The sequence below is a fragment of the Dipodomys ordii genome, unplaced genomic scaffold (genome assembly GCF_000151885.1).
Source record: "Dipodomys ordii isolate 6190 unplaced genomic scaffold, Dord_2.0 Scaffold62, whole genome shotgun sequence".
NCBI classification, from domain to species: domain Eukaryota; kingdom Metazoa; phylum Chordata; class Mammalia; order Rodentia; family Heteromyidae; genus Dipodomys; species Dipodomys ordii.
Window position 1 is genome coordinate 2,989,543 of NW_012267278.1, and position 24,454 is coordinate 3,013,996.

General features: G+C 39.1%; 1 protein-coding gene across 1 annotated transcript in view; it reads left to right on the forward strand.

Moving 5' to 3' along the window:
• Pdss2 (prenyl (decaprenyl) diphosphate synthase, subunit 2) overlaps nucleotides 1-24,454 on the forward strand; it is a 202,156-nt gene that overhangs the window by 103,913 nt on the left and 73,789 nt on the right. The window contains exon 3 of the mRNA XM_013022451.1: nucleotides 9,025-9,223. Coding sequence (XP_012877905.1) covers nucleotides 9,025-9,223 — 199 coding nt within the window. The remainder of the gene's footprint in view (nucleotides 1-9,024; nucleotides 9,224-24,454) is intronic.

A 24,454-nucleotide genomic window follows, 5' to 3' on the forward strand; every position in this document is an offset into this window, starting at 1 on the left:
TTGCCTTGCATGCATGAGGCCCTGGGTTTGATTCCTCAGCACCACATAAGCAAAAAGAAAAAAGCCGGAAGTGGTGCTGTGGCTCAAGTGGTAGAGCTCTAGCCTTGAGCTGAAGAGCTGAGGAACTGTGGCCAGGCCCAAAGTTCAGGCCCCACGACTGGGCCAAAAAAAAAAAGAAAGGGTTCGCTAAATTTATAATATTGTTTTTCTATTTACATCATGTATCTAAATGTATTTTTATCTATGGTGTGAAATAGGAATGCAATTTTATTATTTATTTCCTTTAATTGATAGCCACTTGGCCTAGCATCATTTGTAAGAATAATCCATATTTTCCAGAATTATTTGAAATGTTATTGTTACCATAAATAATTTACCAAATATATTTGGGTCTCCTTCTAGATTCTATCCCAATTCTATCCAATTCGTCTGTTCTTTTGGCATCACTGTATGCTTAATATTGCAAGAACTTAAATTTGAACCCCAATATCACCAAAAAATAAAAAACAAAACAAAACATTGCAATAAATTGCAAAATCTAAAATGGCAGAGTTTTTTTCTTTTCTAAAAATCAAAGTTTCAAACGTATAAGTCCGTTTTCTAGCTTTAAAAAAATGTTTAGAATTCAGATAAAATTATCTTACCATAAATGACTCTTGCCTAGCATTTTACATTTAGAAAGACACTAAATTTTGTACAGGTTGTGTTTGGGATTTTGATGAGTTTTCTATTGATATGCAAAGAAAGTAGTCTTTAGAACCCTACAGTTCTGGGCTTGAATCCAGCCTCCAGTTTACCCACCATGCAAACTTGGGTTTAGTTGACCTGTCAGATTAGTTCCCTTCTGTGTGGCACAAGCACTACTTACCTCAGAGAGCTGTTACTTTATATTCATTTGTTTATTAATCCATCTATTTAATTATTTTAATATGGTGCTCAGCATAGAATATAATTAGTTTAAAGTAATTTATAGGGTAGCTATAATCATCATTAGCATTTTAAAGTAAGATATTTAAAGCATTTTCAGATGAAATAACATGTTTTCTGCATTACTTCCAAAATTTAGAAAGGAAGTAAAAGCTATAATAAAAGGTGGGGGTAGTTTGGGATTAGTCATTCTTGAAGTTGGCAATTATCCCAGATGTCCTGATGCCATATTTTTCCACGTGTATATGTTTGAAATTAAAAGCAGAGTTTAAAAAAATTTAGAAATTATTTAAACTGACAAAATGTAAGCCATCAGTTCTTTAAGTTGAACACTATGTAAATATTCTTGTCCATACTATCTAATTTTATTGGTGGTGGTAGTATTGTTGTTTTGTGCTAGTCCTGAGGCTTGGGCCCTGTCCCTGAACATTTTTTTGCTCAAGGCTCTTAAGTTCTACCACTTGAGCACAGATCCACTTCCAGCTTTTGGGTAGTTTATGGGAGATGATAGTGTCATGGGCTTTCCTGCTCAAGGCTGACTTCTCCTCACATCTCAGACTTCTAAGTAGCTGAGAGTACAGGCATGAGCCACCAGTACCTGGCAACTATTCTGCCTTTTTTAAATTTCAAAAAGAGGAAAGCAAGGGAATAGATGACAAAGAAAGAAGAAATAGAGAAAGGGAGAAAACAGACTCCAGTGTCTTTTCTTTCCCTTATCTGTGTGGTGAAACACATTGTCCAGATTACTATTTTAACAGTGTAAATGTAAGTAACATGGCAGGGGGGGGGGAGGGGTGTTGATATGTTGATCCTGGGCTTGAAATCAGGGCCTGGGTGCTGTCCCTGAGCTTTTTCATTCAAAGCTAACATTCTACCACTTGAGCCACACCTTCACTTCCAATTTTCTGGGTGTTTAATCAAGATTGGACTTTCCTGACCAGGCTGGCTTCGAACCATGATCCTCAGATCTCAGCTTCTGAGTAACTAGGATTATAGGTGTGTGCTACCAGTGCCTAGTTTTAATAATTAAAATGATGTATCCGCAGTGATAGCTCCTGTAAGGTTCTTATTATTCATAGGGAACATTATTACTCATACCTTAAAAGTGGCAGTTGGAGGAGGCAAATTGGCCTCTGGATCACTTGGAAATGTGATTCTATAAACCTGATTTTAATTTTTGACATTTCTTCCCTTTTGAAACTAACCTTCTATAGTCGTCATAGAAATGATTGCTAAGTTAAGGGTTACTGACTTGACAAATACCTTGTAGGCAGTCCAGGGAACTAGATAGTATAATTACGGTGTCCTGGGGGTGGGAGTGCAGGGAGATAGATGACTACAGAAATGAAGTATGAGAAATGACAAAGCTATATTCAAGGACCTTCAACCAGAGAGGAGTTAAGTGTAGAGAAATGAAGGAAGCTTTCCAAAAGAAGTGGCATGTGGGCTTTAAACAAAAACACAGCTGTTTTTTTTTTCCCTCATAGCAGCAAAAGTTGTATGGCACTTTCATACAGGGGTACTCGGTAGAGGTTCTCTTACTTGTAAATAATTGGAACTTTCTCCAACAGATCCTATAAGGTAGATAAGACCAGAGTGAAGAAATAGGAACATAAAGTGTCTAGGCTCTTTTTGTGGCACAATGTGACCATATCTTTCAGGAATTTGAGTGCACACAATAAACAGTAGTTTAAAAGAGTACAGCATTGTGGGGGTGAGGGGAGTGAGGGAGGTGAGGAAGGGAAGGGATAGTGGGAGAACAACAAGGGAGGAGGCAACAATGCTCAACAAGAAATATACTCATTGCCTTACTCATGTACCTGTAACCCCTCTGTACAGTATCTTTGCAATAAAATAAACAATTTTAAAGTACAACATTTATTTATCCTAGAAAATAATTCTAGGAACTCATGAAAAAATGGGTAGAGCAAGGGAAGAAAAGAAAGGAAGACAAAGAAAAAAGACAAAATTAGTTGCTAGTTTAGGTAATTTAAAAAAAAAAAAATCCTTGCATCTTACAAGTTGGGAACAGGAAAGAATCTGTTCTTCATCCTTGATCTTCAGAGAAGACCAAGGACCAGTAAGTACAAGGGATCCACTCCTAATCTGCCTGTCTCACAGGATAGGCAAAAGTAGAACTAATCCAGATTCTTGACTGAGTAAATCAGTTAATTTGGTTGTGAGCAAATAATGACATTCCCTAGTTACTTTGAACAAAAAGAGGCAGATTATTTTTAAGGTATATTCTCCTAGCAACGTTTCCTACATAGTATTTAAAAACATGGGCATATACCAGTGTTGATATTATTAGCTTATCCCCTTTCCTCATTTTTTCTTTAGAAAACAAAACTCTAAGTTCTTATTGGTCACTATGATAATGTGGTCTAAGTTCCAGCTCTGTCCTTTACAAACAAATATTTAATCTTTATGAATCTTCTATAATTAAAATCACAAGTAGATAATGTAAATGCAATGAAGGTCCTTTGTAAATGGTAAGTACAAGTGATGGGTTTTGTTGTTATTACTACCTTTTTGTTGGTTTTAGTCATGTATCACTTAAAACTTTTTATTTAATGAATGCTGTTTTATAATTGCCTCTATTAAAAGCTTGCAATTATTCCTGTTTATCCTTAGTGTAATCCAAAAAGTCTACAGTATCTTGTTCGCCTGATTATTACTTTCTTTCATAAAATAAATTGCATTAGAGACTTAACCAGATGTATAGCCCTTTTTGAGTATAGTTGCCATACCTTCATTTTGTGATTTTTGCAAAATATGACAATACAGACTTTTTTTCAGTGAATGGTTTTATAAGCTAGAAAGTATTTTCAGGATGGTAGTACAATTTTTATTCCTTTCTTTTAGACTTTAAAAAATAATTTAAATTGTCAACTCCACTTTTTAAAAATTTCTCAGTCATCTCTGAAGTTTCTATTCTCAATGATTTTCTTTGGAATATAATGAAATTTTAATCTAACCTTGGCTTTATCTTTTTTTTTTTCCTTAGAAAGTGTTTAATTCACTGGTTCATCTCTTTTTCATATTCCCCCAATCTGTAATTAAGCATGGTTGTTCTACTGGGAAATTGTTGCATATTCTCTTAATTTGTAAAAGAAATGAAATAGATACATAATTTTTCTTTGATATTGCCAAATTGACTCCTTTATTTTATCTTAACTGTATCTTTAAGGGGCTGGGATGTAGTCCAGTGATAGAGTTCTTGCCTAGCATGTCCAAGGCATGTATGCTCAATTCCTAACATAACAAAAAAAAGTTGTAGAGTTGTAATTGTGTCTTTATATAATTATTGTGATTAAACAAGTAATACTTTTTGGGGTTTTTTGTTGTTGTTGTTCATTGTGGGACTGGAAATCAGGGCCTGGGCACTGTCCTTAAGCTCTTTTGCTCAAGGCTAACGTTCTACCACTTTGAGCAACAGCACCATTTCTGGTTTTTAAGTGGTTAATTGGAGATAGAGTCTTAAGGAGGCTTTTCTGCGTGGGCTGGCTTCAAACCTCCATCCTCAGATCTCAGACTCCTGAATAGCTAGGATTATAGGCATGAGCCACTGGTACCTGGTAAGTAATACATTTTGAAAGAAGAGTCTCTTGTATTTATCCTGTGGTTATATTTATTCCTTTCCATGATTAAGGTTGTCACCTTCAAGCCCTTTTGTTACATTTGCCTTGTACCTTTGTAAATAGCTCTCCTCGTAACCCACCATCTATTTTTCACTACATATTTGTTTAGACTTTTCTATATATCACTTTCAGGCTACTCCTCCTAAATTATTAAAACACTTATATCATCCCCTTTCTCAATAGTGTTGCCTGTACAATAAAATATAGACTTGTTAACCTGTTATAGCCTAGTCCCAGATTCTCTTATTTTTTGGGGGGAAGGGGCAGGTCAGTTGTCAGGCTTGAACTCTGGGCCTGGGCACTCTCCCTCAGCTATTCAGCTCAAGGCTAGTGCTCTACCATTTGAGCCACAGTGCCGCTTTCAGTTTTCTGGTAGTTTATTGGAGGTAGAGTCTCACAATCTTTCCGGCCCCGGCTGGCTTTGGACCGCGGTCCTTAGATCTCAGCCTCCTGAGTAGCTAGGATTACAGGTGTGAGCCACCAGTGCCTAGCTAGTGCCAAATTCTTTTTTTGGGTCCGGTCGTGGAGCCTGAACTCTGGGTCTGGGCACTGCCCCTCAGCTCTTCAGCTCAAGGCGAGTGCTCTACCACTTGAACCACAGCACCACTTCCAGCTTTTTTTCTTTTTTCTTATGTGGTACTGAGGAATCGAACCCAGGGCCTCAGGCATGCAAGGCAAGCACTCTACCACTGAGCTACCTTCCCAGCCCCTAGTACCAAATTCTTATTCTCACTTAACCATACAGATTTCATACTCCAGCCAACTGATCTGCTCACTCTAGTCACATTGTTTACCCTTGCCTTCTGCAAGCCTTGATTTCAAGTCTACCTTATTTTTGGCTTTCTAATTTTGTTACTTTTTGTGATCTGACCTTTTTCTCCAGCTGTGGTTATCCCACTTATCCCTTTCAAATCCAAACTCAAATTAAGCTTCTCTAGGGAATATTTAGAAAGCAGCTAGATAGTAGAAATTGATTGTGTTTTAGAATATCTGCTAGTTATGTATTTTTGTACAACAAACCATTCAAAGCTTAAAACAACAAATTATCATTCTGTGGATTGGTTGGACTGTATTCTTAACTATTATTTATGTGGCTGTATTCACCCACTAGATCTGCTAGGCCACAGCTAGAAAGGCTCTGTCATAAATTTCCTATTATATCAGGAAGCTTTCCAAGAGGATAAACAATGCAGAAAGAGCCGGGCGCTGGTGGCTCATGCCTGTAATCCTAGCTACTCAGGAGGCTGAGATCTGAGGATCGAGGTTCCAAGCCAGCCCGGGCAGGAGAGACCGTGAGACTCCTGTCTCCAAAAAACCACCAGAAAACCGGAAGTGGCGCTGTAGCTCAAGCGGTAGAGCGCTCGCCTTGAGCTGAAGAGCTGAGGGACAGCACCCAGGCCCAGAGTTCAAGCCCCACGGCCGACAAAAAAAAAAAAAAACAATGCAGAAAGACTTTGTCCCACATAGGTCAAGAAAGTCACATGGTTAAACTCAAAGTCAAAAAGTGAACTGTACATGATATGGATATCAAGAGATGTAACCTATTGGTATAGCAGGCTTTCATCTGACTCTAGGAATTTTCCCAGCATTTCCATAGCAAAACATTTATCAGCCACAATCTGGTGATTCATGTCTGTTAATTCTAGCTACTCTACTCAGGCTGAGATATGAGGATCGTTTCAAAGATAGCCTGGGCAGAAAAGCCTCCGAGACTCCTATCTCCAATGAACTACCAAAAAGCCAAGAGTGTTGCTGTGGCTCATGCCCAGCCCTGAGTTCAAGCCTCAGGGGACACACACACACATACACACACACCTCTCAAGGCCTTAAAGCTTCATCCTTTTCATAGTATCAAATGGAAAATAACATTTGTATTTGGCAAAGATATAGATTTGGCTGCATGTATGCAGTTTCTCTTGATTTAAGGACCTGGGAACTACAAGGAAGTTACTGACCTCATCACTACCAGCACATGTCCAGATACAATAGTGAATCAGAAACAAAACCATAGTAGTGACTTCCATTAAAAATAAGGAGCTGTGCCGGGCGCTGGTGGCTCACGCCTGTAATCCTACCTACTCAGGAGGCTGAGATCTGAGGATTGAGGTTCAAACCAGCCCGGGCAGGAGAGACCGTGAGACTCCTATCTCCAATAAACCACCAGAAAACCGGAAGTGGCGCTGTAGCTCAAGCGGTAGAGCGCTCGCCTTGAGCTGAAGAGCTGAGGGACAGTGCCCAGGCCCAGAGTTCAAGCCCCATGACCGACAAAAAACAAAAATAAGGAGCTGTGCCCCAGAGCCAGTGCCTCACACCTGTAGTCTGGCTACTCAGGAGGCTGAGCTCTGGGAATTGTCGTTCCAAGTCAGCTGGGGCAGGAAAGTCTGTGGGACTGTCTCCAATAAACTGCTCAGAAAAAGCCGGATGTGGGGCTGTGGCTAAAGCACTAGCCTCTGTCAAATGAAGCTCAGAGATAACACTCAAGCCCAGGCCTGGCCAAAAAAAAATTCCAACCACAAATGCTGGTGGAGGATATGTGGCAAAACCCTGTTGGTAGAAATATAAACTAGTACAACCACTCTGGACAGCAGCCCTTCCCTATACACACAGCCATACCATTCTTGGGCCTTTACCCAGATCATTACAAAGCACAATAGAGTAAAGAAACTTGCACACCCATGTTCATTGCTGCACTATTCACAATAGCCAAGCTATGGAAACAGCCCAGATGCCCTACAGCAGTTCAATGGATTAATAAAATGTGGTATATATACAGAATGGAATTTTACTAATCCATTAAAACAAATAGGATTATGTTATTTGCAGGAAAGTAGATGGACCTAGAAAAAATCATGCTAAGTGAGGTAAGCCAAGCTGATAAACAAACTGCATGTTTTCTCTCATATGTGGAAGCTAGATGTAAAATATAACTGGACATGATAACCGATACAAGACTCTAGGCATTCACAAATGGTCAGACTAAAGGAGGATACCCATTGGGGAAGAACACAAAGGTGCAACTTCTCTGAACATTTAAGATACTAGTTATAGAAACCATCTCCAGGAAATGGAAATGCAGGAGGATGGATGATTGTTACTGTTTTGGGTGATGGCAGTGGTGTTTGTGCTTTTTTTTTCTTTTTCTGCTTTTTAATTGGGCAAAGAAAACACAAAGGGAGGGAGGGAAGTCATGATATTCAATACATTATGTAGAAAATGAACTATGCAGCTTGTGAGCAGGGATAGGAAGGGGAAACTGGGGTAGGCAGGGGAAGGAGTGACATCATCCAAAATTGTGAAATACAAACCCCTCTGTACAATACCCTAATAATAATAAAATTTATTTTTTATTGTGAAAATACCATACAGAGGGGTTACAATTACATGGGCAAGGTAATGAGTACATTTCTTATCAAGCATTGTTGCCTCCTCTTTTGTTTCCCCTTCCCATCTCCCCCATCCCACCCCTAAAATTTATTTATTTTGGGGGGGGGTCCAGTCGTGAGGCCTGAACTCTGGGCCTAAGCGCTGTCCCTCAGCTTTTCATATCAAGGCTAGCGCTCTGCCACTTGAGCCACAGTGCCACTTCTGGCTTTTTTCTTTTTGCTTATGTGGTGCTGAGGAATCAAACCCAGGGCCTCATGCATGCAAGGCAAGTGCTCTACCACTGAGCCAAATTCCCAGCCCCTAAAATTTATTTTTTAACAAAAAGTTTTATCTGGGTGCCCATGGTCCACACCTGTAATCCTAGCTGCTCAGGAGGCTGAGATCTAAGGATCGTGGTTCAAATCCAGCCTAGGCAAGAAAAGTCTATGAGACTCTTAGCTTCAATAAACCACCAGAAAACCGAAAGTGGCACTATGCCTTATGTGGTAGAACACTAGCTTTGAGCTGAAGAGCTGAGGGACAGTGCCCAGGCCCAGAGTTCAAGCCCCACGGCCAACAAAAACAACAACAAAAAAAAGTTTTGTTGAAAATAAATTATACAAGTTGTGGGTGGGGATGGGAGGGAAAAACTCAGAGAAAGAGAAGAGGTGATATTGTCCAAAAAGAGATGTACTCTTTACCTTACTTATGGCCTAAGTATAACCTTTCTGTGTGTCACCTTTACAATAACAATAAAAAACTTTTTTTAAAGAGGGAGCTGGACATAGTGGCACTTACATGAAAGAAGTATACTGAGAACAAAGTATCTAAATGGAACTGAGGAGGGGATCCCTCCACTGGCAGACCAGTGACTTGTAAAAGAATAAGGAGCATTTTAGAGAATAAAGTATCATGATCTGTTTGTTGGTCCCAAACTATTCAGCAGAGAAGCCTCTGTAAAAACTTCATTAAAAAGTAATATCACCATTCAAAAAAAGGAATCATGTGTGAAATTTTATTATTGAACACTGAAGTCTGACAATGATAAAATAAGGTTCTTGACATTTAGGCAAATCTTGTGTTTATGTTTTAGTCAAAGAAGTTTGGCAGAGATCACAGAACTTATCCACACTGCTCTCCTTGTACATCGTGGGATAGTAAATTTGACTGAATTGCAGTCATCTGATGGACCATTGAAAGACATGCAGTTTGGAAATAAAATAGCCATCCTGAGTGGAGACTTTCTTCTAGCAAATGCTTGCAATGGACTAGCTCTTCTACAGAATACCAAGGTAAAAACAGTTTGCTTGTGCTTTTATAGCTTTGCTTGTGCCAATGTGGCTTTTGGTTGGCTGCTGGAGTCACAGAGGGCTTTGTGCCTTGGTGCCTGATCCCCCTATATAAATGCCCAGTAAAACCCATGAAGGTGATGATCTCTGTGTCAAAGTGAGATAAAATTGGTATATGCTATAAAATAGTATTGAAGAGCCGAGAGTGGTAACACAAGCCTGAACTCCTAGTACTTGAGAGGAAGAGGCAAGAAGATTGTTAAAATCCAGTCTGGCTACACAGGCAGATCTTGTTTTGTTGTTGTTGTTGTTTTTTAAAAAAAGGATCCAAGCTTGGACTCATACCTGTGATTCTAGGGAAGTTGATATCAGAAGGATTGTGGTTCAAGACCATCCACCAAAAAATGTATAAGTCATAGCCCCCTTTCCCCCTTTAACCAATAAAAAGTTGGGCAGGAGTAGTACATGTTTGTCATCTCTGCTTCACAGGGAACATAAACAAAAGGCTCATGGTTCAGGTTGGCCCAGGCATAAGCATGAGACCCTATTCAAAAAACATTTTAAGGGCTGGGGTTTAGCCCAGCGGAAGGGCACCTGCCCGGCGCGTGCAAGGCCCTGGGTTTGGTCCTCAGCCTTGGAGGGAAAAAAAAATTTAAAGCAAAGAGGTCTGGGCTTATGGCTCCAAGTGGTATAGCACAAATCCAAAGCCCCAGTACTGCCCAAAAGTAAAAGACTTTTGAATTTGTTTTCTCATTGCAAATGAAATTATTTCCTGTGGCAGGGCACTGGTGGCTCGCGCCTGTAATCCTAGCTACTCAGGAGGCTGAGATCTGAGGATCATGGTTCAAAGACAGCCCAGGCAGGAAAGTCCATGAAACTGTTATCTCCAATTAACCACCAGGAAAACCAGAAGTAGAGCTGTGGATCAGAGTGGTAGAGCACAAGCCTTGAGCAAAAGAGCCCAGGCCCTGAGTTCAGTCCCCATGACCAAAATAACAACAAAAAAGAAAGAATATGGGGGGGGGGGTGAAGGATGGGATGGGAAGGGGAAGCAAAGGAAGAGGCTACAATGCTTGATAAGAAATGTACTCACTATCTTGCCCATGTAATTGTGACCCCTCTGTACAGTATTTTCACAATAAAGAAAAAAAAAAGAAAGAAAGAATTGCAGGGCGCTGGTGGCTCACATCTGTAATCCTGGCTACTCAGGATGCTGAGATCTGAGGATCGTGGTTCAAAGCGAGCTGGGGCAGGAAAATCCTTGAGACTCTGATCTCCAGTTAACCAGCAGAAAACCGGAAGAGGTGCTGTGGCTCAAGTGATAGAGTTCTCACCTTGAGCTGAAGAGTGCAAGGACAGCACCCAGGCCCAGAGTTCAAGCCCCAGGACTGGAAAAAAAAGTATTAATTTTATTAGGATAGTGTTAAACATTAAAAATAGAGAATATATAAATAGCCAAGTATGGTGGCATGTGCTTGTAATCTCAGCACTTGGGAGGCTAAGGCCAGAAGAGTAAAAAGCTAGCCTAGAACTACATAGAAGACAAAGAATAATATTATTATAAATAGTGGATTAGTCAATATTTTATTTTATTTATTTATTTATTTTGGGTCCGGTTGTTGGGCCTGAACTCTGAGCCTAGGCGCTGTCCCTCAGCTCTTCAGTTCAAGGCTAGCGCTCTACCACTTGAGCAACAGCGCCACTTCCGGCTTTTTTCTTTTTGCTTATGTGGTGCTAAGGAATCGAACCCGGGGCCTCGAGCATGCAAGGCAAGCGCTCTACCACTGAGCCACCTTCCCAGCCCCTAGTCAATATTTTAATGTATTCTCCATAGTCATGTTGTTCATTTGTATCTTTATTCATAGAAATCTTTTTGTAAGGGCTGGGAAGGTGGCTCAGTGGTAGAGTGCTTGCCTTGCATGCATGAGGCCCTGGGTTCGATTCCTCAGCACCACATAAACAGAAAAAAACAGAAGTGGCACTGTGGCTCAAGTGGTAGAGTGCTAGCCTTAAGCTGAAGAGCTGAGGGACAGTGCCCAGGCCCAGAGTTCAGGCCCCATAACTGACCATAAAAAAAAAAAAAAACCACCAGAAATCTTTTCATAAAATAAGAACTTCCTTGTGTATAAGATTTTTATATCCTTCCTATTTTTCCTATTAATATTTTTCATAAATTATAATGACTGCATCATATAATTTTATTTAGATAATATATTTAACAAATTCCTTGTTTTCTTATTTTTTACTCAAAAATAATCTGCAATAAATATCCTCAGATATCAATTTTCTCAATTCCAGACTATTTCTTTAAAATAAATGCTTTACCTAGGCACCAGTGCTCATACCTGTAATACTAGCTACTCAAGAGATGGAAATTGTATCATTGCTTAAAAGACAAAAGGTTCAGGAGACCCTCATCTCAAACAAAAGTTGGGCATAGTGATATACCTATCATTCAAGCTTCAAGGGAATCACAAATAAGAGGATCACAGTCAAGGCCAACCCAGGCATAAGTATAGACTCTACTCCCCAAAATATGCAGGGCTTTGTCAGTAGCTCACATGGTAGAGCACTTGCCAGCAAGCATAATGTCCTGAGTTAAAACCACATAAATGAATAAATAAATGAATGAATGTATTTTTACTATGGCTGATGTGTTGCTAAGCTGCTTTCTGGAAAGTTTAGAGAGTCATTCTTTATATATGAAAATTGGGCTTGACTATAAGACACTTGTGGCTCATGCATATAATATTAGCTTCTCAGAAGGCTGAGATCTGAGGATAGCGGTTCTAAGCCAGCCTAGACAAGAAAGCTATGAGGCTCTTATCTCCAAAGAAATAGCCAGCATTGAGCAAAAAAGAGCTCAGGTATAGTGCCTAGACCCTGAGTTCAAGCTCCACAACTGACATAAAAAGGTGGGGGGGAAGACTTAGTCTAAATAAAGTAGAAGTTTATGGTTTCATGTAAAAACATCCATAAGTTGGTATAGTGATTCTTCAGTGAGACTCCTTCTGTATACTGTTCTGTACTCCTCAGATCTTACCACTCAGGGCCTAACACAATGGCTCTGGTGCCAGAATTTAATATGGCCAGGAAATGCTACCTGTATTGCACATAGCCAAGATCCCAGTCAAAAACCTGTAAGATACATTCTGGCAGTCATTCTATTCTACAGCCTATTATACTTTTGAATATTGGCTGCATATTTTTCATGAGACACACCTTTTGTTTTTAAGGGAGAAAATAATATGATGCCTATAATATCTAGCTTATATCCACATGGGAAAAGAATGAATTGGACATATGAAGCAGAATAGTAGAGACAACAAATCTGCCTCCATTAGGCATTCTTTCTATCTTTATCAATGTAGATTTCTTTCTTCTCTCTCTGTATAATTACTTTGATGGGTCTCATTAAATTCTATTTAATTTTAACATTCACAAGTTAAAGTAAGGAGAGTAGTTTATTGTCCCTGGAGATACTGCCTGTATTGTCCACCTTTTTGTTGTTGTGACTTATGAGGAAGTATGGGCCTTGTTTGCAGAAGAAAAAGCCTCCACAAATATAGATCTGACAGACCTGTATGTGACATACTGTATCCATATCCAATGGCCAGCATGGCTTTGACTTGCATGAGTCTAAGAGGAATGAATATTTTGGACCTGTTGTTTAATGGTACCCCGGTATACACGTCAAGAATTAACCTCAGTGTGAGTCTACTTCAAGAAAGAAACCAAGGTTCATTGTCTTTATATAAATTTGTTTTCTCTCAATGTCAGTTTGAATTTACTTTGAGCTATTCTTATGAAATTTTATATAAGATTAAAAATAGTTTTATATGCCAGTACAGTCATGGTTAATGACACAATCACTCATTTAATCCTCTCTACTCAGTAGGAATAATATTTAATTAATATGTTCCCTTTAACTGGCTTGGATCAGTCACACATACTTTTTTCCTTTCACTGTGTTTTAACTTCAGGGAAAATGAAGGCTTTACTCTCATCAAAATCAGATCAGATTCACAGCCTGTGAAATCCGCTCAGTGTTTTGCATTCAGAAACATCACTATAAATGTTCCAGAATCTAAGACCTCCACCATCTGCTCCATTAGGCACTGGATTTCAGTAGCACTACTTGATTTACAAAGAGGAGAGAGGAGATAATTCCCAAACCATATCATATCTAAGCAACAACTAACTCAACCTAAAGATTCTCCTGTAGTAACATTGATGAGGCACTTCCTGCCTTTTTGATGAGCCCCATATTTTTACAGTCTCCGCAGAAGTCTGCATCTTTAAATTCACATTTATCATGTTTCTTCAATGAGGATTTAGGTCATAATATGGGTTTTTTCCCCCACTGAATTTGATAGTTGTTTGTTCAATCTAAGCCTTTATTCTATGCAGCTTTCCTGTTCATCCAAAACATGGATCTTGTGCACCTTGGTCTTCAAAGGGTCATTGAAAGCTTTGTCAGGTCGATTTCAAAAGATACTTGGCCAGCTCACTTTTTGTGAAAGGCCTTGGATACCATATCCAGGGATCTATGATTGATCTTGCACAGATCTAGGCTTTTAGTAGCTCTCTTTTAATCATAATAGATAATGTCCAAATCATGTGAACAGTATTGTAAAGAGAGGTGATTGTAAGAGGTCATTGAAATGCTTGAAAGTCAAGAATTCTCTTTGATAAAGCAAATCTCCCTTATTCAGAACCAGTTCCTTTCATTTAAATACTTGGCAAGATTTTCTCATTTTTATTTCAGAGATTTTATTGGAAATTAGTTACTGTCTTAAAAACTTAAGTATGTAATGAGTATGTGCATCTGATCATACAAAATAATATTTATCCAATTTAACTCCAGGAAATGGAAACAAGAGGGTTTTTTTTTTTTGCTTTTTTGCTATTTTTGTTTTCTTTCCTTTTTGTTCTGTTTGTTCATTTATATATCTTTGTGTATGGAAAGGGACAGAAATGGAGGGATAAAAGGTGAACAAAATGCAGAAATGGTGCTCTGTGGCCACTATTGAAATTAAGCTATACAGCTTGTGGGTGGGGATGGGAGGGAAAAAACCTGGAGAGAACTAGGGAAGGGGTGACATTGTTAAAAAATAAATGTACTTTTGGGGCTGGGAATGTGGCTTACTGGTAGAGAGCTTGTCTAGCATGCATGAAGCCCTGGGTTCAATTCTTCAGCACTACATAAACAGGAAAAGCCAGAAGTGGTACTGTGGCTCAAGTGGTAGAGTGCTAGCCTTAAGCAAAAGAAGCTCAGAGACAGTGCCCAGGCCCTGAGTTCAAGCCCAAGACTGGCAAAAAAATAAAGAGCTCAAGGCCTGAGCACTGTCCTTGAGCTCTTTTTGCTCAAAGCTAGCATTCTGCCAATTTGGGCCACCACTCAACATCTGGTTTTCTGGTGGTTAGTTGGAGGTAAGAGTCTCAGGGACTTTCCTGCCCGGACTGGCTTTGAACAGCAATCTTCAGATCTCAGCCTGCTGAGTAGCTAGGATTGTAGGCCATCATCACCCAGCAGAAATGTACTCCTTACCTAACTTATGTAACTATAAAAAGTTTAATAAAAATAAAAAATATAGCCGGGCGCTGGTGGCTCACGCCTGTAATCCTAGCTACTCAGGAGGCTGAGATCTGAGGATCGCGGTTCAAAGCCAGCCCGGGCAGGAAAGACCATGAGACTCCTATCTCCAATAAACCACCAGAAAACCGGAAGTGGCACTGTAGCTCAAGTGGTAGAGCGCTTGCCTTGAGCTGAAGAGCTGAGGGGCAGTGCCCAGGCCCAGAGTTCAGGCCCCAGGACTGACCAAAAAAATAAATAAATAAAATAAAAAATATAAAATGTTTAGTAAAAAGGAAGAAAACCTAAGTATGTGTCTTCAGTACAAATAAGGGTAATAATGTTTTGTTTTTTTTTTGGATCCGGTCGTGGGGCCTGAACCCTGGGCCTGGGCGCTGTCCCTCAGCTCTTCAGCTCAAGGCTAGCGCTCTACCACTTGAGCCACAGCGCCACTTCCGGCTTTTTTCTTTTTGCTTATGTGGTGCTGAGGAATCGAACCCAGGGCCTCATGCATGCAAGGCAAGCACTCTACCACTCAGCCGACTTCCCAGCCCCAAGGGTAATAATCTTTAACTTCCCATTCAAAAGAAGACAGCTAAACAAAAAAATGAAAAATGAGAAGTTAAGACAAAAACTATAACTCTTTCCTCTCAGAAAAATATGTAACATAACACATAAGGTCTATCTTATGTGCTATGTATAGAAAGTACCTAACACATAGATATGATTTCTGAAACTAGATATTTTTCAAAATTTTGTCCTTCATTTCTAAAAGTTTGAAATAGTAAAGTAATAGCCTTGAGTGAAAACTTCAAGCAATAATGTGAAATCCTGAGTTCAAACACCAGTATTGACAAAGCAAAAAAAGTTCATTTCTATAAATGTAAAGAATTGTGATACACTTCTATGCTACTTAACCTGAACAAAAATGTCTATGTCAATTATAATATTGATAATGTGCTATCTCATTGTTGGCAATATTTTCATCAGAATAGTTTTTAAAGAAAAGTAAAATCTTATTTCAGGAAATTTATGTTATTAAACAAGTCTTCTAGAAGCTAAAGTTGGGCAAGTATAATGCTACCTTTAGGGTATTGTATAGTTTTTGTTGTTCTTTTATTGAAAGGAGTTGATAGCAATAAATGTTTTTGGGCAGTGTTGTTTCCTTGTCGCTGCATATGGTTTATGTCCTGGTATAGTTAAATTCTATCTAGTGATACTTGACTTTTATAAGAAAGAAAATTTGTCATCAACGGCAACATAAATAGACCCACAACAATGAGGAAGCAGACAGAACTTAATACAGAATTTGTTTGTAGTATGTCACTGGATTCTCACAGAAACAGCCTGCCTTTTCTTTGAGAATTATATATTTAACTTGGTGATTAAAGTTGGTACATTTATTATAGTAGTTTTAATATTTTATGATTTATTCATTCTATCCATTTCCTATTTCCTTGTACTACTAGATTGTCTGACTTTTTATATGATACATTTGTCTGCCATTCTCCCAGGGTAGACCATTAGATAAATAATTCTTCAGGGGCTGGGAAGGTGGCTCACTGGTAGAGCGCTTGCCTTGCATGCATGAGGCCCTGGGTTCGATTCCTCAGCACCACATAAGCAAAAAGAAAAAAGCCGGAAGTGGTGCTGTGGCTCAAGTGGTAGAGCACTAGCCTTGAGCTGAAGAGCTGAGGGACAGCGCCCAGGCCCAGAGTTCAGGCACCCGACCAGCCCAAAAAAAAAAAAAAGAATTCTTCAGTTGTTGAAATTTGGGCTAATTTATAATTGCCAAGGGTAAAAGTAGCAAAGTCAATTATTCTCCCTTTGGCTCCTCCTTGCAGATTATTAGGGGTCTGCAAATTACCTTAGGTAATACTTAGATTTGTAAAGTATTTCCAAATATAGAAATTGATATATTAATTCTCTGATTATCATCTTCTTAGTATTACTTTGTGTGTGCACGCACGCGCCAGTCCTGGGGCTTGAACTCAGGGTCTGGGCGCTGTCCCTCAGCTCAAGGCTAGCACTCTACCACTTGATCAACAGCTCCACTTCTACCTTTTTGGTGCATAATTTGAGAGAAGAGTCTCATGGACTTTGCTGCCTGAGCTGACTTTGAACCACAATCCTCAAATCTCAGCCTCCTGAGTAGCTAGAATTATAGGTATGAGCCATCAGTGCCTGGCTTAGAACTTCTTATTTCATCACTGTATTGTGTACAGACCTGGATGAAAAGATATCAGAATGTCTCTTTTTAAGCCATAAATTCTCTGAGTCCATTATGATAATTTGCCTTAGGTTGTGTTCATTTAGATTGGGAGAATATTACTGTGTTCTACAATGCTATGGTCATGCCAGAATCCAGAATTTTAATGTTTGAGCATCAGGCTAAAAATGAGATGTGTTAAATAGTTGGGGGAAGAGGAAGTTAATATATCTTAAAATGGAAAAGAACTATAATTTAGATTCTAGCTAGTCATTAAAAGTTTTTGCTGGTTTCTGTATTTATTGACTAGATTTATATTTTAGACTTAAAAGCCACTATCAAATAATACTATATTAATTATATCTTGTCATCTACTTTTGAAAGTTATTTTACATATACAGTAAGAAGACTGGCATTTAAAGAACTAAATGCACAATAGTTTTTTTTCCCCCCTTCATGGTAATTTTCACTTGATTGTACATCAGATGGGACAGTGGGAGGTAGCATGGGTCTTGTCTAAATACCCCAGAGCATTGTCATGTCATTCTTAGGGGCTATTCTATTAAGCATTAAAGATTTATATTTCCAAATACTGGACAGAACAGATGTACTCCATACAGAACTGATGTATTTCCTTATGTTAACTCTGTTTTCCTAAAGGCATAAATATGTTGTTTACTAGGAAGAAATTTGTTTGTATAAATATGTTCAATTTATACATATAAATTTTCACTGCCTATAAATTTTAATAAAACGGCTCCTATTATTTTTATGTTCATCTTATTAGTTATATAATTATACTTTCATGTTGAAAATGAAATATAATATGCTACATAATTCAACCTTTAAATTTTTCCTTATCATATAGTAGGCATTATTAGGGCTTAAGATTTAGCTTAGTGGCTGGGTGATGGTGGCTCACACCCGTAATCCTAGCTACTCAGGAGACTGAGATCTGAGGATCGAGGTTCAAAGCTGGCCTGGGCAGGAAAGTCCATGAGACTTTTTTTTTTTGTCAGTCATGGGTCTTGAACTCTAGGCCTAAGCACTGTCTCACAGACTTTACTGCCTGGGCCAGCTTTGAACCATGATCCTCAGATCTCGGCCTCCTAAGTAGCTAGGATTACAGGCCTGAGCCACCGGTGCCCAGCTCCATGAGACTCTTATCTCCAATTAACCAGCAGAAAACCCAAAGTGGCCCTGTTGCTCAAGTGGTAGAGTGCTTGCCTTGAGCTTAAGAGCTGAGGGACAGCACCCAGGTCCAGAGTTCAAGCCCCAGGACCCACCAAAAAAAAAAAAAATTAGCTTAGTTGTAGAGTACTTGGAGGCCCTGGAGTTGGTCTGCAATACCAGAAGGAAAGAAAAAAAAAGCCTAAAATAGGCATTATGATAACAGTTTGTGTTTATATTTAGCAATATTACTTGTAGAAATAAGAGCAAGAAGCCTACATATTTCTTCTGTGTACCTGACAATCATAATGTCTTCAGGGAAAAAAGTGTGAACTCCCTAGAAACACATGGGTTTCTATGAAAATGGGTAGAGTTGAACCCATACCGTGGTTGGCCACACTATTACAGCAGTTTTAAGTTTAGCAATCTCAATTTTTATAAATTACATTGGCTACTTCCTAGAAGTAAATTAATTAAATCAGCTTCTCCCACTCTCTCCATTTTTACTTACATAAGTAGCTATTTCTTTAAAGTCAGAGAGAAGGGAAATTCATATATTTTTTCTTTTTGGGGGGGTCCCGTCGTGGGGCCTGAGCTCTGGGCCTGGGCACTGTCCCTCAGCTTTTCAGCTCAAGGCTAGCACTCTACCACTTGAGCCACAGCGCCACTTCCGTGTTTTTTCTTTTTGTTTATGTGGTGCTGAGGAATCGAACCCAGGGCCTCATGCATGCAAAGCAAGCACTCTACCACTGAGCCACCTTCCCAGCCTGGAAATTCATATTTTTAAAGCTGAATTATTTGTTTCTCTTTTTGCCTTTCTGAACATCTTTCCCAGGGTAGTTCTTGAATTGGAACTTTACAAAAATACTAGGTGATGAACAGCGGATTCCTTCCTCTGTGTCTTCAGCTGGCTTGCATAACATTACTATTCCTTCACCCCCAAAGGTTTGCTTTCTGTGCCAGTGTCACTGGACCCTACAACTCAATTAAGGATACTCATTTTTTCAATGATAACAAAATAATCCACCCTTATACCTTCTCCTTGCCTCTTTCAAGAGAAAAATGCTAAGAACCTTTACTTGAAGTAGAAAAACACTAAAGAAAAACTTAGCATACTCTTGCAAAAGAAAAATGAAAATTAGGGCTGGGAAGGTGGCTTAGTGGTAGAGCGCTTGCCTTGCATGCATGAGGCCCTGGGTTCGATTCCTCAGCACCACATAAGCAAAAAGATAAAAGCCGGAAGTGGCGCTGTGTATCAAGTGGTAGAGCTGAGGGACAGCGCCCAGGCCCAGAGTTCAGGCCCCATTACCGGACCCCTAAAAAATAAATAAAAATATTTTTTAAAAAATGAAAATTATGCCATTCAAAAATAAATAGTCGGGCTGGGGTGGCTCAGTGGTAGAGCGCTTGCCTTGCATGCTTGAGGCCCTGGGTTCGATTCCTCAGCACCACATAAGCAAAAAGAAAAAAGCTGGAAGTGGCGCTGTGGCTCAAGTGGTAGAGAGCTAGCCTTGAGCTGAAGAGCTGAGGGACAGTGCCCATGCCCAGAGTTCAGGCCCCACGACCAGACCCCCCAAAAATAAATAAATATATAGTCATAAGAAAGAGCTAATGTGTTTATACTCATCCTCTTGCTAAACCAAATTTCCTTTAACGGTCAGCATTTAAAGATATTCAGCGCACCAGAGGAAATAATTACCAGAATCAGGAAAGAACTCACAGAATGGGGGAAAATCTTCACCAGATAGAAGATTAGTATCAACTACAAAGAACTCGAAAGGTTAAAATGCAAAACCAAAAAATACAAATAATCCAACTAATGAATAGGGAAATGAACTGAACAGACCATTCTCACAAGAAATACAAATGACTAATAAATACTTGAAGAAATGTTCAGTATCTATAGCCATAAAGGAAATGAAAATCAAAACTACACAAAGATTTCATAATAACCAGTCAGAATGTCAATCATTAGGGAAACAACAAATGGTAACAGCAAGGAGGGGGAGCGGGCCCTCTTATTCTGAGGGTAAGAATATTTACTAGTGCAACCACTATGGGATTTAGTACAGAGGTTCATCAGAAAACTGAAAACACCCAGGTGCCGGTGGCTCATGCTGTAACCCTAGCTACTCAGGAGGCTGAGATCTGAGTATCACAGCTCAAAGCCAGCCCAGGCAGGAAAGTCCCTGAGACTCTTAGCTCCAATTAGCCACCAGAGAACCAGAAATGGTACTGTAGCTCAAAGTGGTAGAGTGCTAGCCTTGCACAAAAGAGCTCAGAGACAGCAACCAGGCCCTGAGTTCCAGCCCCACAACTAACCAAAGAGAAAAAAGAGAAAAAACTAAAAAAACCTATCTACCCAACCATACCTCTCTTGGCTACGTATCTGAAGTATAAATCAACATAAAAGAGAGATACCTTCATCCACATATTTATTGCATGTTTATGGCATTGTTCACTATAGCCACTGCAGAAATAGGTACAGTGCCCAACAAAAGGGGAATGGATTTTTAAAAAGTGTTGTGTATTGTTTTGTTATACATTTATAGAATGTTTTCTTTACACATGCAATAAATATATGTATACATACATACACACATACACTATGTAGTGCTATTCAAAAAACAGTTGTGTTATTTGAAAATGGATTGAACATGTTGAGCAAGATAAGACAAGCTCAAAGAGGAAATATTGCATGTTTTTGCTCATTTGTAGAATCTAGGCCTCAAATGATGATGAGATGATGATGATGATGGAGGAAATGACTAAAATAGGGACTGCCTTAGGGTATCTGTGAGAGGGAAGAGGAAGGAAAAGATACTAAAAGGTGATGAAGAACAAACTAGGTAGGTAGAATGAATGAAGTACACTGTACACATCTATGAGATTCTCACAATGAAGCCTACATATACTTTCAATGTATTTTAAAAGGTCAGATAAGTTGATGTTAGGGAAGTGAACCCTAAGATATGTATTCAAATATTTTTTTTCTTCATGCGATTGTTTCTAACACATTTATAAGATTATTTCTTTGTTGCTTTGTATGTCCTTCCCCCACGTATAACCCCTGCTTTCACTGTATTTGATGTCAGTATAATTTGTGGAGGGGAAGGGAAAAAACAAATCATTTAAATAGAGATACAGGTGGACCCATTGCAACAATGAGATGTACAAGTCGTTTTGTTGAAAACGAACTTTACAACTTTGGTGCGGGGTGGTGGGGAGGGAAGGATTGGGGGACAGAAGGATTGGGGGGCAGGGGGAGGATGAGAAGGGATGGGAAGGGGAAACAAAGGAGGAGGCTACAATGCTTGATAAGAAATGTACTTATTATCTTGCCCATGTAATTGTAACCCCTCTGTTCAGTATTTTCACAATAAAAAACTGGGAAAAAAAAGTAGGGGGGGGGCTGGGAAGTTGGCTCAGTGGTAGAGCGCTTGCCTTGCATGCCTGAGACCCTGGGTTCGATTCCTCAGCACCACATAAGCAAAAAAGAAAAAATCCGGAAGTGGCGCTGTGACTCAAGTGGTAGAGTGCTAGCCTTTAGCTGAAGAGCTGAGGGACAGTGCCCAGGCCCAGAGTTCAGGCCCCACCACCGGACCCAAAAAAAAAAAAAAAAGATAATTTAACAAATGTTTCCTCCTTCTACCCCTTCCTAATGTTGCTTGAGAGATTATAGGGGTATGTTTTGTAATTACAAGTACATGGCATCTCTAACATAATGAACTAACCAGGCTTTTATGGGCTGCTTTTCGTAACCTTGCTCCATGCCACCATTTGTAATCTTACTTGGTTGGGAAAATGTGAATTCCAAACAATTAACTTACCCATGCAGTTCCAAATTGTGGTGCATTTGTCATCTGGTGCCTCCTATATTTGATTGGATACTAAATTCTAACACTGTATACAAGAAAAGGTTTCAAGAGTCAAAAGAATTCATATCAGCACTCTTCATTAACCTCCACATAGAGTTTGGTTGTTTCAAATATTTCGGTCTTAGCATTTCCATCATTTTCTTAAATCTTTAGAGTTGTAAATACTCAAGGAAAACATTCACTGCAAGCCAAAGTTGCTTATAGATCTTGAGCCTGGGAGCAAATTTTATTTATTTAGCAATAGTGAATGGGGGGAGCATTTTCTGGCAGCTAATGACCTACTGGAGGACTTGTATGCCCAGGGCAAAGCTAAAGGCGATTAGCCCAACAGGTCATTAACTGACAAATGCCTGACCCTCAGGTCATTTCTGATATTGTAAACTGTGTAGACATTAAAGTGGGTTTGTTAGGAAATATGGCTGGGCCAATGAAGTTTCTTTTTAAACATTTTGGAAAATGAGTTAAATTATCTGCTTTCATTTACAGAATGGTTTAATTATCTTTGTTCTGGGCCATTTTCACTGTACATAGTAAGGTAAGTCAGCCAGAAATCAGGGAAACGTGAAGCATTGAATGCCTAGTTATTGCTCGGTTAGTTGCTTTGTTTCTTTGGTGAGAGAAACAGATAGACACAGAAAGAGAGAGCACATTGAGGCAGTCTCAGTATATAAGCTGGCTTCAAACTTAAGACCTCCTGCCTCAATCTTCCAGGTGCTCCCACACTAGGCTCAATATTCAGTTTTTAATGACAGTTTCTCTGCTTAGAATACTAGATCATGTGTTTTATTACTAATAGCAATTTCAGCTATGCTCTTGTGATCACTTTATTTTTTTGATGTGTTGAACAATATGTCACTTAACCTATGTTATACTCCTACAGATGACATAGTGTTACAAATTGGAAGGAACACTAAAGTGACTAGCCTTGGTTTATTTTCTTTCTTTAGTTTCATTGTCATTTAACATACACCCACTTACTCTATCTCTCAGAATTCTAAGTTCAGGTCAATAGCATAGAAAAGTTTTCTCAAAATTACTACCAAATATTTTTTAAATAACATAATTTGAGTACCTACTAAATAGTAGGAACTGGTTTGTTTGCTGAATCTAAGTCTCACTATATAACCCAAGCTGGCTTCATACTCATTCCTACCCTACTAGCTAGGAAAGAACTGTTTTCATTATATTATATGAGTTAACCTATTTAGTGTCTCCTGAGGCACAAGAAAAGGGTAGGTTCCCTGAAGTAATGCTATGAATAAATGGTAGAGCCATTTATTATTATTATTATTGCCTAAATTCAGACAATTTGGCTTGAAAAACCCAAATAGAAAACTAACAAACCAGTAAGGAAGCATGTAATTATTCTGGAATTTATAGTACATTAAATACTGAAATAAATGTTTTAGTACAAATACCAAAAGGCTCATGAAGCATCTTAGAGAATTATCTAATGAGCAAAAGCAACTTTTTTTCATTACATCACCTATGAGATCAAGCACCATCACATCTATTTATCTCATAGTCTGCAACTCTAAGAAATGTAAGAAAACATCTATATGTACAACATAGAACCAGATTCTGACATAAAATAGAATCATAAGTGAATACAAGCAATGTATTTGAAAATACTTTTAATAAAATTTAAAATGTAGGCATGAGGCATGGCTTACTGCCTCATGACTTTGGAGAACTGAGATCAAACCCCACTCACCACAAATAAAAGGAAAGGAAAAAAAAGGGAATGTAATATAAAAACCAAGACCTTTAGTCCTTGTCAGAGATAAAAAGAGTTCCATGTATATTTCAGCAATCTAAAGCATATTCCACACTTAAATTGCATCATTTGTTCAAGTACCTTAAAAACTAGGTGCCAGTGGCTCATACCTATAATCCTGGCTACTCAGGTGGCTGAGATCTGAGGATCGTGGTTCAAAGCCAGCCCAGACAGGAAAGTCTGTGAGATTCTTACCTCCAATTAGCCACCACAAAACCAGAAGTGTGGCCCAAGTGGTAGAGCGTTCGCCTTGAGCTAAAGAGCTCAGGGACAGTGCCCAGGCCCAGAGTTCAAGACCTACAACCTAAAAAAAAAAAAAAAAAACTATCAAATTTTGAGCCTAGTGATTAAACAAAGTGATAACTGTTCACATTTATTTTGAAATAGCTATAATTTATACCATTAATTTCAGTATGCTATTGATAGCTCACTAAAAATTTGTCTGTACTGTCCTAAGCAATGGAGCTATTTAAAAGCTATATATAGGGCTGGGAAGGTGGCTCAGTGGTAGAGCGCTTGCCTTGCATGCCAGAAGCCCTGGGTTCGATTCCACAGCACCACATAAGCAAAAAAGAAAAAAGCCGGAAGTGGCGCTGTGGCTCAAGTGGTAGAGTGCTAGCCTTCA